The sequence below is a fragment of the Nakaseomyces glabratus genome, chromosome G (assembly GCF_010111755.1).
Source record: "Nakaseomyces glabratus chromosome G, complete sequence".
Classification (NCBI taxonomy): domain Eukaryota; kingdom Fungi; phylum Ascomycota; class Saccharomycetes; order Saccharomycetales; family Saccharomycetaceae; genus Nakaseomyces; species Nakaseomyces glabratus.
The window spans coordinates 852,947-869,140 of record NC_088957.1 but is presented as its reverse complement, the minus strand read 5'-3'; the positions used below and the strand labels follow the sequence as shown (position 1 = coordinate 869,140).

General features: G+C 36.3%; 5 protein-coding genes across 5 annotated transcripts; 2 read left to right on the top strand and 3 right to left on the bottom strand.

The window, feature by feature from the left end:
* Nucleotides 1-985: 985 nt before the first annotated feature.
* Nucleotides 986-1,855, top strand: FLX1 (flavin adenine dinucleotide transporter FLX1; the record flags this gene model as incomplete). Its single annotated transcript, XM_446750.1, has 1 exon — nt 986-1,855. The coding sequence occupies one exon, from the start codon at nt 986-988 to the stop codon at nt 1,853-1,855; it is 870 nt and encodes a 289-aa protein (XP_446750.1).
* Nucleotides 1,856-1,912: 57 nt separating this feature from the next.
* On the bottom strand, nt 1,913-2,557 carry CSM2 (Csm2p; the record flags this gene model as incomplete). The annotated part of the gene is made up of 1 exon (XM_446749.1): nt 1,913-2,557. One exon carries the CDS (start codon nt 2,555-2,557, stop codon nt 1,913-1,915), a length of 645 nt encoding a protein of 214 aa, XP_446749.1.
* A 238-nt stretch (nt 2,558-2,795) lies between these two features.
* FKH1 (forkhead family transcription factor FKH1) lies at nt 2,796-4,625 on the bottom strand (the record flags this gene model as incomplete). Its single annotated transcript, XM_446748.1, has 1 exon — nt 2,796-4,625. One exon carries the CDS (start codon nt 4,623-4,625, stop codon nt 2,796-2,798), a length of 1,830 nt encoding a protein of 609 aa, XP_446748.1.
* Nucleotides 4,626-6,414: 1,789 nt separating this feature from the next.
* ASG1 (Asg1p) lies at nt 6,415-8,958 on the top strand (the record flags this gene model as incomplete). Its single annotated transcript, XM_446747.1, has 1 exon — nt 6,415-8,958. The coding sequence occupies one exon, from the start codon at nt 6,415-6,417 to the stop codon at nt 8,956-8,958; it is 2,544 nt and encodes an 847-aa protein (XP_446747.1).
* Nucleotides 8,959-9,098: 140 nt separating this feature from the next.
* On the bottom strand, nt 9,099-16,100 carry TAO3 (Tao3p; the record flags this gene model as incomplete). The annotated part of the gene is made up of 1 exon (XM_446746.1): nt 9,099-16,100. The coding sequence occupies one exon, from the start codon at nt 16,098-16,100 to the stop codon at nt 9,099-9,101; it is 7,002 nt and encodes a 2,333-aa protein (XP_446746.1).
* Between the last annotated feature and the right edge of the window lie 94 nt (nt 16,101-16,194).

The window sequence follows — 16,194 nt, the reverse complement described above, 5'->3', positions numbered from 1 at the left end:
TAAATAATATATCGAGGCACGAACACATATCAGGTGAATCTTATACGTACATTACGATAGCATACCCTATTGAAAATCCGTCCGGGTTACCCATTTTTTTTTCATTAGGAATTTCTGAAAGTAAAAAAAAGTTTTTCACTTTGGCAGTATAAATAGAGAGTAATAAACTGATTATGAAGATTAGTTTTGACACTACTATTTGTTGGATGTTTATCGTGCCCTGTACTTAGACTTTGTCTTCAAATGGACTGATTCTATAATGCTAATGAAACTACTGTGCTCCATTTTGATGGGGATCGGGTTGGATAAGGCTATCCAATCTGGGAACTTTGGAAAATATGTTTGTTTATGTTTTGCTATGATTTTTAATATTTTTCTTTTACTGATGAATAAAACAATTTTCTAAGCATGTATTACTTGATTATGTTCTACTTTCCCTCAGTATTGGAATTCATTTCAGCTTCTTCGGAAATTGGAGTGTTTTTTTATTCCTGGGATACCAGAATTATAGGAAACTACAAATTTCTACTGATCTTAAAGAAAAATTTTAAGGATCAATTACAGAACCAAAGCAAGACCATATACAAAGTTCCTGGATATCTATTATAAATTGGATCCTCTGATGCATTTTTTTTCTTAAACACAAATGATTAGATCATTTATTTCTTTTGGAGGGATTGGAATTGAACTTTTTGAATGATGAACAATAAATTTACTGCGTTATCGTCTTGAAGGTAATACACCTATGAAAAGTATAAATTTTTTTCGATTAGTCTTTCTGATCTAAAAAGTTGATTCCATATCTCATTCAACTATGTATCCTCATATGTATTCATTTGCGTAGAGAGCTTCTAGATATTTGCTAGCTCATCGACAGATTTATAGAGCTTTGAAAAAACTGATCCACAGTAAACTATGAAAAAGCACGATACTGTACTAATTACAAATTACTGATAGGGTCACACTAGAGCATATATCCTCAGCCATGTCTGATCGATACACTCCCTTACAAAAGGAGGTTATATCAGGGCTTACTGCTGGTTCGGTAACCACCTTGATAGTGCATCCACTGGATTTGTTTAAAGTACGATTACAATTACTAATAACATCGACTACAAAGAAAGGCTACCGGAATTTATGGAGTGAGATAGTGGGGTCTGACTTGTCACTGACCAGGGAGCTCTATCGAGGTTTGACTGTCAATTTAGTTGGTAATACAATCGCCTGGGGGCTCTATTTCGCTTCATACCGAGTAGCAAAGGACTATCTAATAAATTACAATCACCGAATAAGAAATGACAAAGACCTGAGCTCATGGATGTACCTATCGGCAAGTGCCTCTTCTGGGATGTTGACGACTGTACTAACTAACCCACTATGGGTAATCAAGACCAGGATGATGTCAAAGGCAAACTCAGACCTCACATCAATGAAAGTACTGAGAGACCTCATCAAAAATGATGGTGTTCAAGGATTATGGAAGGGATTGGTACCAGCCCTAGTTGGCGTATCACAAGGTGCACTGCATTTCACATGCTATGATACTTTAAAGCACAAGCTGGTACTAAAGAATAGAGACTCCGATGAAATAACAAACCTTGAGACTATCGCTGTAACATCAGTTAGTAAAATGCTCTCGACATCAGCGGTATATCCATTTCAACTCTTGAAATCTAATCTACAAAGCTTTCAAGCTTCTGAAAACGATTTCAAGTTATTGCCACTCTCTAAAATGATATACAGTAGAAGTGGATTGTTGGGTTTCTATAAGGGTCTTTCGGCGAATTTACTGCGATCAGTACCTTCGACCTGCATTACGTTTTGTATATACGAAAATTTCAAGAGTTTCTTATAGTTCTATTATTATATTCAATTTTGTTCATTGGAATAAATAAAATATGCATTTTCATCATTATTGTGCAACCTCATCACAGTAATATTTACCTACAAATTCTCCGACGGAGTTACCTTCCATAGCGTTATTGTATTTCATCTTCTTCTGTTGATGAGCAGCAGAATGCCTCTGTTTAGGCAAGAGCTCCATAACATCGCTCCTATTAAACAAAAGTATTATTTTGAATGTCAAGGGCGAGCAGTCATATTCATTACATACCTGGCGTAATCGGAGCATAACGTCCCTCAGCATTAGATGTGCTTGCTCATTGGTGAAACTGACCAGAGTACTTCGAAACATAACATCAAGACCATTGATGACCGACAAAATTTGAAAGGGCTTTAGATCATTGGTTTTCTTATTTTGTATTTTCTTCAGAATTAAGGATTCAGTGTTTTTTTTAATTATACTACTTAATTCATGCAGATCCAAAGCTGTATTGATCTTGATATTTTCATAAATGCTCTGGTTAGACTCATTGACTAACTCTTGTAACTGATGTATTGGAAAAGAGTTAATAGAATCAGTAAAGTATACTTCCTTCTCAGTTTGTGTCCCGACTTCCGATGTTAAAAATTGATAAATATATTGAGCTAGATCAATATCAGGTGCTACTGGCCATAAAGTAAGGAGAGAGAGATCATCATATCGCTTCGGCGGCATACCATAGACTTCAGCCTTAGATCTATATTTTGAATTTATTAATTACTGATCTTGATACTGTTTGATTTTCTTTATTTTTTAATTCTCAATTGCGATGAGTTGCTTTTGATTTTCTTGAAACCCTTCGCTAACCAAAAAATATAGAAAAGAATCGGCAAATCAGACTAATAACACGAATAGTTAAGAATTAGCTATCTATTTAGCCTACAAATGCGAAGTGTATAATAAATTAGATAGTTCATAATTTGGTTGTTCTTTCTAGTTTTTTTGAGCCAGGTGCTTCAGACATGCTCTGGATTGTGATGCGTTTTGGCGAATCATCTGGTGCCTGTCTTCTAGGGAGATCACCATGCTTTGAGATATATAGCAACAGTTGTCGATCGACGGCATCTGTTTTCTTCATAAATTTTAAAGTGCCTTTTTTCCATTTCTGCAAAAACTCTTGTTGATAGTCGAGTGAAATTCTCCAGTTATTACCTTTTCCTATAGCATTGGCTCTTTTACTGATCTTTTCAAATTTCTTATTTACGGAAAGATTATGTCTCACTGAATTTGGCCAGTCCAATGTAGACGTTTTGAAATAAGGATATTCATCACTGATATATTTTAGAATTTCACTTAGTGTTCTCTCACCACTTGGAGACGATAAAATGGCTTTGGTGATTAGTGTGGCATATGAATCTTTTGGTTTGGCAGTGCCGTTCCTATTATCAGATAAAATTCTTCTGTCAGTTATTAATTTCACATCTTTGACTGCTTTGTCAGCGAATGATACGTCAGGATTAACCGAAGCATTTGCTTCATTCTTGTCACCTAATGCCTTTGAATTTGAGTTTAGCTCCTTCTGCAGTCTTGATACATCAAACTTCGGTTGCTTTATAGTCCGTTCATCAGGTATATCATTATCATGTTGTCTCTTAGAGTTTACTGCTGTTTCGCCGTCAATGTTTGTTGTCGTACCTGTTTCATCAAGACTTCGTATGTTTTTCAAATTTTTACTATTACCACTTATTTCATCACTTACAGGTGTATCAGACTTAGACACATCATATTTAGTATAGAAGCTAGTTTTCGAGATTTCTTTTGGAGGTTCAATTATCGAACTCTGAAAATTGTCCGTTTCCTGGGAAACATGCATTTCAGTATCAGTCACTGCATTTCCCTTAGTCTTTGTTACATCGTTGTCATGGACAGTCTCTTGTTTAGGGATGATATTGGAGTCTTTGGGGAGCTTTTCCTTATCGGTATGAGAGCTGTGGTCACCAGATCCTTCCTCTTGCAGCGGTAAGCTTCTATCAACATTTGACTCCTGAGTTTCCTTTTTTTTGTTGGATTCTCTGATTTTCTCTAATTCAATTTCTAGCTTCAATTTTTGTACTGGAACGGTTCCTTCCTTAATTTTTAACTCATCTCGTACTCTAGAATTGTAATATTTTGAGTATCTTATTATACCCCATGTGAATGGATTTTCGACCACATTAATTGGCTCTGATTCTAGTTTGTAATGCTTAAATAGCCTTGTAGCTATTACATCCAAGGTTTTTTGGGTATATTTTGGATACATATCTGACACCAAAAACATCATATCTACACCACCGACTTCAATAAGTGCGCCGTTTGAAATACTAACTGAAACAGAACTTTCCGCATCTGTTGGTTTAACCCTTTTACCGTTTATTTTTGCACCATTACGGCCCAATGAAGTAAACACCCATTTACCATTTCTTTCATCAAAATTTATCTTTGCATGATTTCTTGATACTGTTTTTGAGGGCCCCAAATCAATATCAAGTCCAGCCCTAGTGCTCCAATTGAACGTATTGTTAAAGGTGTCTGTATTACGACCAATTGTCACTGAGTCACTCTTTAATCGGAAAGTCCACGATCTACCTACAAGCTTAGCCTTGTGATTGCTGTGTGGTTTATTATCCTCTGCTGTGAGTGTTTGATTGTCGTATTGCCTTGCGACTGCGGTTTTTTCTGGCTCATATAAAGATGAAATGATCGTCCTGAGTAAATCATCTCTTAATGTTGAAGGTATCAACGAAAGATCAAGACCCTCATCCATGTTCGCTAAAATGTAATTTACTTCAATGATACAAAAACAATCAGTTAGAAGCTTTTTTTTAAGCGATTAATAACTTGATTCTATTTTATCCCCTCTGGCAAGTTAAGTACCTCTCTATTTATAGACTCTATGAGTGAACTATATGAACAAAAGTGTCAATGCAGCAACTTGACTTGATGAGCTCTCTTTCTACTACTGTTTTGCTCTCATTTTTTGGCGAAGGTAACTTTTTACAACACTGTAGCAGAAAGCTTTCTGTCATTCTTTACAATTTTTACAAAGTTAACATCAAAGGGTAGCAATGATGGAAAAGAAATGGTCTCTTTTAGGTGACATCAATGCGAGTACTCCTGATTGATTTCCCCCCCATTTACTTCTTCCATCCAGTATCCAGCCATCACTCGCACAAACCTTGAGCTTGTAATTTTCGCTATATCATTACTAAGTCTGAACAATACTTCCATAAAGATATGATCAGTAGTGTAGTATGCATGACAAGCATGAATCCTTTTTTTTTATCCTTATTTATTTTTTTAAAAAAGAAAATAGTGGATGGTAACATCCAACCGCTACTCTCCAAAGCTTTTATATATATGCATTTATTATTTGTTTTCAAACGATACTTTGTATTACATCACATACCTCGCTTATTGTACTTTAGAATTTGGCCGGATCCCGCGCCATTTTAATACCCCACCAAACGTCTTTCATTCTAAACTGTCTATGCTGCCAATGCTGCCAATGCTGCCAATGCTGCGCTGCTTACTGTGGTTTTCCGCTATTAGACTTTTTCTGTGTACTTCGATAACTTCCCGCTACTTTGGAGGATCCACCGGTGTTCGGTAACACCAGGTGTACCTCCGTTTCTTAGGAATGTCAATTTTCTATAATTTTCCGAGATTCACACTTTCCAGTGCGTTCATTACTCCCAGGGACCTACGGGTCTTTTCTCCGAGCAGTTACAGTGGAGGTGGAAGTATCTAGGTACGCATAATTCCTAATGCAGATTTCTCAATAATTATCGTTCCTCGCTTAGATTTTCCTGCAGAGGCATATGAGCAACTTAAAGCCAGGAACAATTACTTTCCCATCTTCACTTTTTTAGATGTAAGTTGTTCCGCCTACTGAGAACCCCCTGTAAGGATTATTTAAAGTCTATAGTTTTTCCGTTTATTCTTGAAAATTTTACAATTAGATTTCCTATGCGGCTTTATCAGTGTCTCTTTCGGGAATGGAAGCTTTCTTGGTCCCAACAAAAGTCTATTGGAAGTCCAACGTAAGCCGGACCCATGCGAGTCTACGGGGTGCTCTGAGGAAACATCTGTTGTTGTACTTGTGTTGCCTAATTGGGTATTCTTCTAGAAGAATAAGGCAAAAGCTTATAGCCACAATTGTATGGAGTACTACTTCTTTTGCATAGTGGGAAAGCTAGAGTAACACATTATTGGTAACTGTTTTCGTTTCCGTTTCGATACTACAATCACCGAAAGTCACAATATTTCGGTTTCTCACTGTGATAGGACTACCTTAAAAATTGCATTGCCCCAGAAAGCAACCTTTCACACCTTCATCCAAAGGAAAGTGAAAAAAAAAAGTAGCTAACTTGGATATTAGTTATAAGCAGGTAAGTTGACAGGTCGAGAAGTTTGATAAAAGGAAACTCCTACTTCAAAAGTTGAGTGGAACTATAAGTAAATATTTGATCGGTGTCTCTATTCCCCGGATATATACTAATTCAGACCAATACTGATTGGATTATAAGAACTGTCAGACTGTCTGTAATAAAACGATGAACTTGACTGTGCCACACAGACAAGAGGGCAAAAGGAGGAAAGTCACAAGAGCTTGTGATGACTGTAGGAAGAAAAAGGTGAAGTGTGATGGTAACCAGCCGTGTATACACTGTACTGTGTATTCCTATGAATGTACCTACAACCATCCCTTAAAGAGGTTGCAAAGCAGGTCGGGTTCTGGGAGTGTCTCCACTCTAAGAGGACTTTCAAATTCAAACTCAAATTCGAACTCATCGATTGTCAGTTTGGCAAGTCTGAATCAATCCATGCAAGGTTTGGGTACGGGAAGCGGTGTATCAAAAGTACAGAAAAACTTGAGCTCAAGAAAATATAACACAAAGAATGCTAAACTGCAAGCAGAGCTCGATGTGTACAAGACTATATTCGAGGCTCTGTTCCCGAATGCTCCAAATATAAAGGATATTGACGTTCCAACCTTCTTACAAATCTTTCAAAACTTCAAAAGCAGTGCACCAACGTTTCTTGATGATGTTATGAAAGAGTATAACTTAATAGCTAGTGAGAATACAATCTCACCGGCTGGAACAGAGGGTAGTCCAGATGATATCAACAGAAGTGAAACAAATAGTGTTTGCAGTGTCAGAGATTGTGAAACACCAGTTATGGATGCCAAGGAGAACAGCAAGACATCTCACTCAAGTAGTATACCCCCAGTTGTGGGAAGAGAGATCAAAATTATTTTGCCTCCAAAGCCCATTGCTCTGGAATTTGTTAAGAATACATGGGAGCATTGTTGTGTCCTATTGAGGTTTTATCACAGACCAACATTTATAAAACAAATGGATGAGCTCTATGAAACAGACCCACATAATTATTCCCATGAGCAAATGAGATTTCTTCCTTTGTGTTACTCAACAATGGCAGTGGGAGCCCTTTTTTCGAAGTCTATTATTCATGATGACTTAAACCATGACCATACCGATGAAATTCTTTCTAACAACAAATTTTTGCAGGATGAAGGTTATAAATATTTTATTGCAGCAAGAAAGCTTTTGGATATAACAAATGCTCGGGATTTAAATTCAATGCAAACTATTCTGATGATGTTTATATTTTTGCAATGTTCGGCGAGATTGTCAACATGTTATACCTATATTGGTCTGGCTATGAGAAGTGTATTAAGAGAGGGTTTTCATAGGAACTTGCCAGATAACAGCATTCACACTCCTTTGGAAATTGAAATGAGAAAGAGACTTTTCTACACTATTTATAAGCTTGATGTTTATGTGAATGCTATGTTAGGACTACCAGGCTCTTTGGACAGAGAAGATTTTGATCAGGAATTGCCTCTTGATCTCCCAGATGAAGCTTTAACAGAACAGGGTATTAATTATGATCAGAATCCATATTCCCTATCTAGTACCGGGATTGCCAATGAGCATACCAAGCTGTTTATGATTCTTGGAGATATTTTAAAGCACCTATACCCTATAAAAAAAATTAACATCTTTATTTCTCATAAAACAGTTACAGATCTAGAGTTAAAATTAAAGATGTGGCTGGAAGAATTGCCTAGGGAATTGGTTCCTAATGCCCATGATATACATCCTCAATATGAAAGAGCTAATAAACTGTTACATTTAGCATTCTTACATGTACAGTTGATTCTTTATAGACCTTTCATTCACTATATATCCAAAAATGTCATAAAGACAGAGGAAGATGAACTATCATATTTAAGGGCTAATAATTCCATCAAGGTCTCGCGAACAGTTGTTCATTTGGCTCAAGATATGCTCAAAAATAATTTGTTGACAGGTTCATATTGGTACGCATGTTATACCATATTTTATTCTGTTGCCGGCCTTCTTTTCTACATCCATGAAGCAGAGAAGCCCAATACAAATAATACCGATGAATACTATGAGATTCTGAAAGACGCTAACGTAGGGCGTGAAGTTCTTATAAAACTGAAAGATTCTAGTATGGCAGCTGAAAGAACATATCATTTGTTAAACAAGCTTTTTGAAAAGCTGAACTCCAAAACAATAATCATGACTAGTTTATATTCTTCACCTGAGAAACGATCTACCAATTTGGTTGATAGTAGCATGGCGAATGCGAAATCAGTAGAGGAGACATTTAATTCTTACTTATCGAGTCAAAATCCAACTGATATGTTTCCCCAGTTTCAAGATAAGTCGACGAATGGACCATTGGAAACCTCTATGCACAATCATATTCAAAAGTCGACCTTCGCACCAAATGAAGGTGACATGATTAACCCCAATGCTTTAGGAATGGATAATAATATATCTTACGAAAACAACAATTTTAACGATCTTGCCAGTTTCTTTAATTTAGAACCTGATAAACGCATGAAGAATGAGCTTGATGTGTTGGAGGATAATCTAACAAATCCTAAGTCTTTAAATCAAAACTCGATTTATACTGAGGAAAGGTTGCCAGAAAATGAAGGAGTGAGAGTTAAAAGTGAACCTGGTGAAGGAATACATGGTGTTTTCGATCAACTAGATGCGCATTTATTTGGGAAATATTTACCTACTAATAACGCCTAATAAAGATGAAGGCTTTAATAATTATTGCCACTTATTCAGTAATGAATAATAATATTAATTGATAATCATGTTATATATAATGAATAATGCATATTTGTAATTTAATGAGTTTAATAATGATAAATGAAAGTACTATAGTATTATCTCCAAACAGATAAATCATTAGTAGTAGACGCAACATTATCTTGAGCAAAGAAATTGTCCAAATTGTCCAATTGCATCCACATATGACTCAAAGATGGATCTTTCTCTTCGACAACTGATATAGAATCATTTGTTTCCATCCTACCTAAACCATACTCTGCATCCACATGGAATTCAGTAATTACATCAATATCATTATCAATTTCATGCGCATCAGTATCCCCCATACTTTCTGGCAAACAAGACATGTATACTGCATGAACATTGTGTCTGGTAGTAGCGGCGGTAATGCTGGGCATAGGTATCGACCATCCACTCTCTTCAGGAATGCCAAATAAAGTAGTGGTTAAGTTAGTACTATTTTTTGAGTTTTTATTCCCCATGGTTGTCCTCAAAACATCTTTATCCATTTTACTTCCAAGGACATTTGGAACGCAATCCAGAACTTCTAGTGCCTTGGCTTCATATTCCGTCAAAAGTAAGCGAAGTAGTGGAGATATTAAATCAGCCCCAACACCTAAAAATTCGGGTCTACTCATATCTAACAATGGGAAAACGTACTTCAAAATTTCCAATGTTTGAACTTTCACCCAGCTAACTTTGTTCAGTAGTAATCCCAATAAAAATACCAAGGTTGGAGCAGAATAGTCAGGGAAAAAGTTCCTAGAGATGAAGCTAACAACCTGACTCATAAAATCTCTTTTTGATCTAAATTTATCTTTGATAAGTGAGTTTATTAGTCTTGATAACGATGGTTGCTCGTATGCTTCAGAAAGAACTATAAGTGACGAGGCAGCACTTTCAATTTGGTCATATTGTTTAGTATCCATGGCCTGTAAAAAGCGAGGGAAATTGGCTATTAGAGCAAATAATAACCTTGTGTCCGTATTAGCAATTATTCTACTATCTTTAAGTAAGTTTAACTTATCAAGAAATTTCCACGTTATCTCTAAAGACGTCGATGATCTTAATCCATTCATAATAATTTGTTGCAGCCCATCAAATTTACCTTCCCAATTGGAAGGAAAAGTAGCAACTAAGCATTGGACTGTGTCCGGTGAGTCCAGATCTATTTTTGAAAGAAATTTAGAAAAACATGAAAGAACTTCAACGAATTCTTGCTCATGTATACTGCTCAAGCAGGCGGTTATTGACCAGAATAGTTGAGGAAAACCTATTAATTCAGTAGGATCCAATTCTGCTGTGATGGCATTTAGAGTCATTAATATTTGCATAGCAAAACCCTGTATATCAGTATTACTATCAGACACAGTGTTGGATAATCTGTGTAAGATATCTCTAAACATTTCCTGGTCTAAAGATGATAGTAATGACCTAAACATTTGAAAAGATCTACAGGCAATGTGTCTAACGGAACAAGCTGTAGCCCATTTCAAGGATACCTTTTGCCAGTTTTCCTGTACTGATTCTATACTTGAGAATATGTCAAGTAGATTTTTTATTAATTGATCCATCATTTTAGGCGACCTTGCTCCTTTTTTATCTCTAACAAGATGGTCGTACGACCACAGTTGGTCATCACTTCTTAAAATTTCAACAGTTAAATCGGTCTTCTCGTGAGTTGGTGAAAATAAGAAAATTAAGTTGCAAAGTAGTCGTGAAGCACTCTTCTTTACAACTGGGATATAATGGTCTAATAGGCAAACTGAAATGTGTAATAAGGACGGTAGTTCATCTTTCAAAGCATCCAACGGACTATTCAGTAAATTCACGAGGAAAACAATTGTTATCTGAGTTTTTGAGAATATCACACTCTTGCCGTGGTAGTTCAATCTTGAAACCACGTCTCCGACAAAAACATATTTGTTATTATTCGACGGTAAAGTTGGAAGTTCAGAATGCGTAGGCACAATTAATTTTGGCTTTAAGTTTTGTAATAAGGAGTCAACCAAACCCAATCCACCAGGAACATTCGCTAGATATAGAACAACATCACTAGCATATTCAACAAAGATGGGATTGCAGTAACTAATCGAGCATGTCATTATATACTCAAGTGCAACATGAGTATTCTGAAAAGCATTTCCTTTACCAAGAGAAATCCACAACTGTTCTACTTCCTTTGGAAAGGTATCATTAAGGTCAACGGTGATGTAGAATAAGTTATTTAGAACCATGTAAGTATCAATTTCATCTAGTGATTTCAAAGTGAATTTATTTACCCATGGCACCATAAGCACTAGTATATCTCTTTTGATCTCAAATTGGAATAATTCTAATATCCTTACTAGAGTCGAAAATATTCTAAGACATAACTCTTGAGATAATAAGTCAGCAAAGATGCTTGATATTTCCTGGGCGGTTGACTTGAAAACTGTTTTAGAGGAATTTGATAACCGTTCCTCAAATACTTTAATATAGCTAGAATTATGAAGTTTTGTTTCCACAACTGACAAAAGATCAGCTGCATATGTTCTAATCATTTCATTGTCAGAAACTAAACCATATAAGCCTAGAGAGACTAACTCATCTTCTTCCAGAATCAAGTTTTCAAGTTTTAGAACAGCTTTGCAAAGAGTTGTGTAATAAAGAAATGACACAGATGGATCATTGTGATATGAGACACATTGATTAGCGACTTCCTTAAAAAGCTTTGCGTTATCTTGGTTATTTTCTAGAAGATTTTCCAAAGCTTCTACACCGAGGCCTCTAATAGTGTCATTCCCGGAATTGAATAATGATCCAATCCAAGAAAGAAGCCCAACAGTATCAAAAGAAATAACAACAGGTAACCCAGGAACGTCGTCAATACATTTAACGATGGGATCTTCGCATAGTGCAACCATGGCCTCTAGGACAGTTTTTTCCAGTTTTTTTCTTTGGAATTCGATACCTGTCAAGATTGCAGTTTTATCCCTTGTATTATCAGCCTTTTTTACCATTAAGTTATACCTTTCTTCCGCTATGTAAGAAAATTCTCCATATCCGCACCATTCCTTTAGATAATTAAAACTCGATGTCCGACCTTGGAATGGAAATAATTTATCGAAGTATGAAAGTCTATGCGCAGCCTTATAAAAGTTTAGGAGTAATGTAGCAAAGTGACTTCTCAAGGATTGAAAAGCAAATGAATTTTGGACCGAATCCATTTCCAAAAACTTCTTGGCTTGTCTCAAATATTCTGCAATCCGTTCCAGTATCCATCTATCATCCAAGATAATAGGATCATACATGAATTGAGAAAGGATAGTAAGGATATGAAACATTTCTATTCTGATAGCGTTCTTTGAGCTCTGCTCTTTCCAATTAGTCAGGAACTCGTCAATACTCTCAATGTAAGTTCTATAAATATTAATATTCATCGAACTTAACCCTACGATAATAGCGTCCCTAACCATCGCGTGTTGGGCATTCAAAAGAGGTAAAACCATCTTAAAGATTGATTTGACAGATTTGATTTTTTGATGTTGAACAGTAAAAATTTGTTGACTTTTCTTCCGACCGTGTTGAACAGAGTTTGGGACAGGTATATGTAGCTTTTGATCTGATGTTGATGTTAAAGAAGTACAGGCAGCAATCAAATACAACCTCCACTGGTTAATGACAGTTTCCGATAATACACCTTCCGGTCTGTAGTCAGGGTTATTGGCAACTTTTAGTATTAATTCATGAAGTTGAACTAAACGAATACAAACAATTGAACGGCACAACGCCATTGTCACTGGGCATTGTTTAAATATATGAGACAATAAAGGTGGAAAAGCCCTTTGCCATAATGCAGCATCAACCCCATAATCAGACTCCGCCAAACGTATCAAAACGCCTTTCTTATGTTTCAATGTTAGTTTTGCAAAACGAGTTTTTTCTACAGCACTGAGTGATGAAGAGTTTGCGTTTAATATCGTTGTTGCATTACAGTTGTTAAGTATATCGATTAGTCTTGTTCCACTATCAGCAGCAAAGTGATTGGATACAGTCCTGACATGGCTGTTAGAAGAAAGTTTTACGGTTTTGGCAATCATGGCTTCATCAAATTTAGATATAATTTTGAGGATTTTAACACCAAGTGCTCTCACATGAGCCTCAAAAGAGCATAGGAAAAATAGCCCATTACCTTCAACTTCTTCAATTACCGTTATGGTATTTTTCCATTCCAATTTTTTCTTCTCCTCATAGACAGAATCATAATCTCCGGCGATCCCTTCATCCTCCGCCATTAATCTTATACCATCGAGACCAATTCCTTTTTTATCTTTCTCTTTGTTGGATGATTGAAAGGCTTGCAGCCAGCATTCCAAAAGTTCGACATATAGTTCAAGCAATTTATAGTATTCCATTGAGACTAGGTAAGACATATTATAATTAGACTGCATTCTCTCATCAAAGTCAAACGAATACTTAGCAAACCAAGTAATAAGTGTGTATGGCGACCTTTTCGATGCAAGGGCCCGGAATGCTCTTCTACAGCTATCAGATATTGTGGAGTTGGCATGAACGGCATTTCTGGATAGAATTTCAATAGTAGATCTGTACGGTATTTCACTAGAAACAGAAAGGCATCCAGGAATTACCTCTATCACAGTAGCAAATAAGCACACTTCCGTATTCTTAGTATTGATTGCGTAGTTATCGTTGGAAAAATTAAATGTAAAAGGACCAAAAGATGATGAAGACTTTGTATGTTGATTTTCAGGAGACCAAACCTCGGATCCAATACGAGCATCGAGTAGTGTAAACAATTTGTGAATATAGGAGCAAACTTCTTTGTGATTCTGGGATAAACTTTCTTTAGTTACATCAAACTGGATATTATCAAGGTTTGTGGCGTAAGTACGGCAATCATTTTCAGGAAAGCCAGGTCTTGTATTGGTTGCTAGTATGCCTCTGTATGTGTTCAGAGCTAGCATCAGTTTTTCAAAGTTCACATCATCCAATGTGAGTCCATTAAATGATTGCCGAAATAGTGACAAAACTGCATGTTCCATTATAAAATTTGGATGGGCGTAACCAACAGAAACTAAAGCATCAGCTAAAGGATTAAGTAGCTCAAAATCAGGTGTCAGCCAATTTTCTTTCTTTTTGGTGTTCAAGTACATTCGAAGTAACTTCTCAAGTGTTCTCATCGTATTATTAAGCGTTTCAGGGCATCTATATAGGTAAACCCAAACTAAACGAGAGAGAGCTACTGCAAAAATCACTTTCTCAGAAAAAATCTTAGTTCTAATTTTGCTTGCGTTGGCTTCCATCAATGTTACCCAGCGATTGCTAAATAATTCAGGGGGTGACACACATAATATTGATACCGTCAATTTGAAACCGTTAGCCCAATATTTGTTATCATTTTGTAACTTACTTGCCGTCTCAAGAAGCGACGACATGGCTTCTACCCATACAGGGTGGTTTACTTCAGCTGTTATATGACCAGCCAATGGTAATAATAATTGATTGATTACCTCTGTGTAGGCTAGCGATATTGATATATTGCTGCTCTTCGAATAGAACTTTGATAAACTTTTCATGAAGTCGGCACTTTCTTCAAATCTTTCTAGTGGGTAATTTTTCAGCCTTACATACCTCATACCCAAAATTAAGAGATGAATACTTGGCTCCATTTCAGGTGGTATTTGGGGTGGAAGTTTTTCCAAATCTGCTATAAATTTGTCACTCACTGATATAAATCGCTTTTCTGACATGTATCCTAAAAGTTCTGCGAAAGAATTCCAATTGGATGACTTCATAATGCTTGTAGAGATCGATAATGGGTCTGTTGTTTTCAGTTGTGTGAAGACAATATCTTCCAAATCGTTTAGGTATTTATCTTCTTCAGAAGATTGTTTCACGATTTCTATCAGTACTCGGCAGAGAATGTAGATGCTTGCCAAAGATTTCCTTTCTGCTTGAAGGACAGAATCCCTGGAGCTTTCTATTGCTATTTCAATATTCTGTAAATGTGAACTCTCAGTGAGTTTACTACCTAGCGAAGACTTTGATGATTTGTTTCTTTTGTGACTAAAATTAAAACTACTTCCTGTACTGACATTTGTTGAATTTGTGTTCTTTCTCTTAAGTAAATCCGTCCCTTTTCTCTGACTTGTACTTCTAAGGGGTTGATTCCTTGATAATTTGTTTTGTTCAACTTCATAGTCCTTCAGTAGCCTTTCGAGGTCGTGGTTTGCGTTTATTGCAGCCTCTGACTTGGTCTTTCTCCAAAACATCATTGCGTCAATTACTGGTTTCGGTTTGTTTTTGGCTACATGACCTAATGATTCTATAACTTTATCAAAAGTTGGATCGATACCTTCACCTAATATCTCTACTATTGGCGGCTCAATGACAAGAGGCTGCTGTAAGCACAAATCCAGTTTTTGCTCGGCATGCCTAATGAATTTTGTGAATAGAATATGTAAAGCGTATTCGGAAGGACTTTTCCAATCAGTGGCCATTTGCTGCCTTAGTGTAGCAACGTACATGTCGCTTTTCGCTCTAGCATTGGAATCTGTTGGACTTAGAGAGATAGGTTCACTAGTATCAATATTGACAGACGCTTCTTTGGCGTTCCCAGTTTTAGATTTAAGTGATGCAACTTGTCTAATATTCGTCTCGCCTATTTTAGGAGCCTCACTTCTATTACTAAAAATTTCATTTTTTAAACTAGATTGTCTTAGCTGGTTTCGAAGACTGTTGGCGGGAATCTCAGACGGCGAAGGTATAGCAATTACGGGTATTTCTTGTGTAGCTGTTATATTATTAGCAGTGCCCGTGTTTATATGTAGTGGGTTCATTGTAGTTGGTAATGCCTCTTGCATATTCAGTAACTTCTGTTGTAATGTCATTGGATCGTCATCTAATGGCACTTGAGAATCTTCAGTGTAGTCTTCCTGTAAATTTCCTATGCTATTATCAGTGGTAGCATCCATGATAGGTGTATTTGTCTGTACTTGGTTACTACTCGGTATTATAGTTTGCTCCATGTAACCGGTATCATCTGATTCTTGTATTTCACTATTCTGTGGCGGAAAAGTAAATGCAGTATTCATTGTTTTTTTTTATACTGTGTATATGTCGTTTATCCGTGTCTGTATCTGTATCTGTATCTTTATCCAAATATGATAACCGTTCTTTAGGAGAATA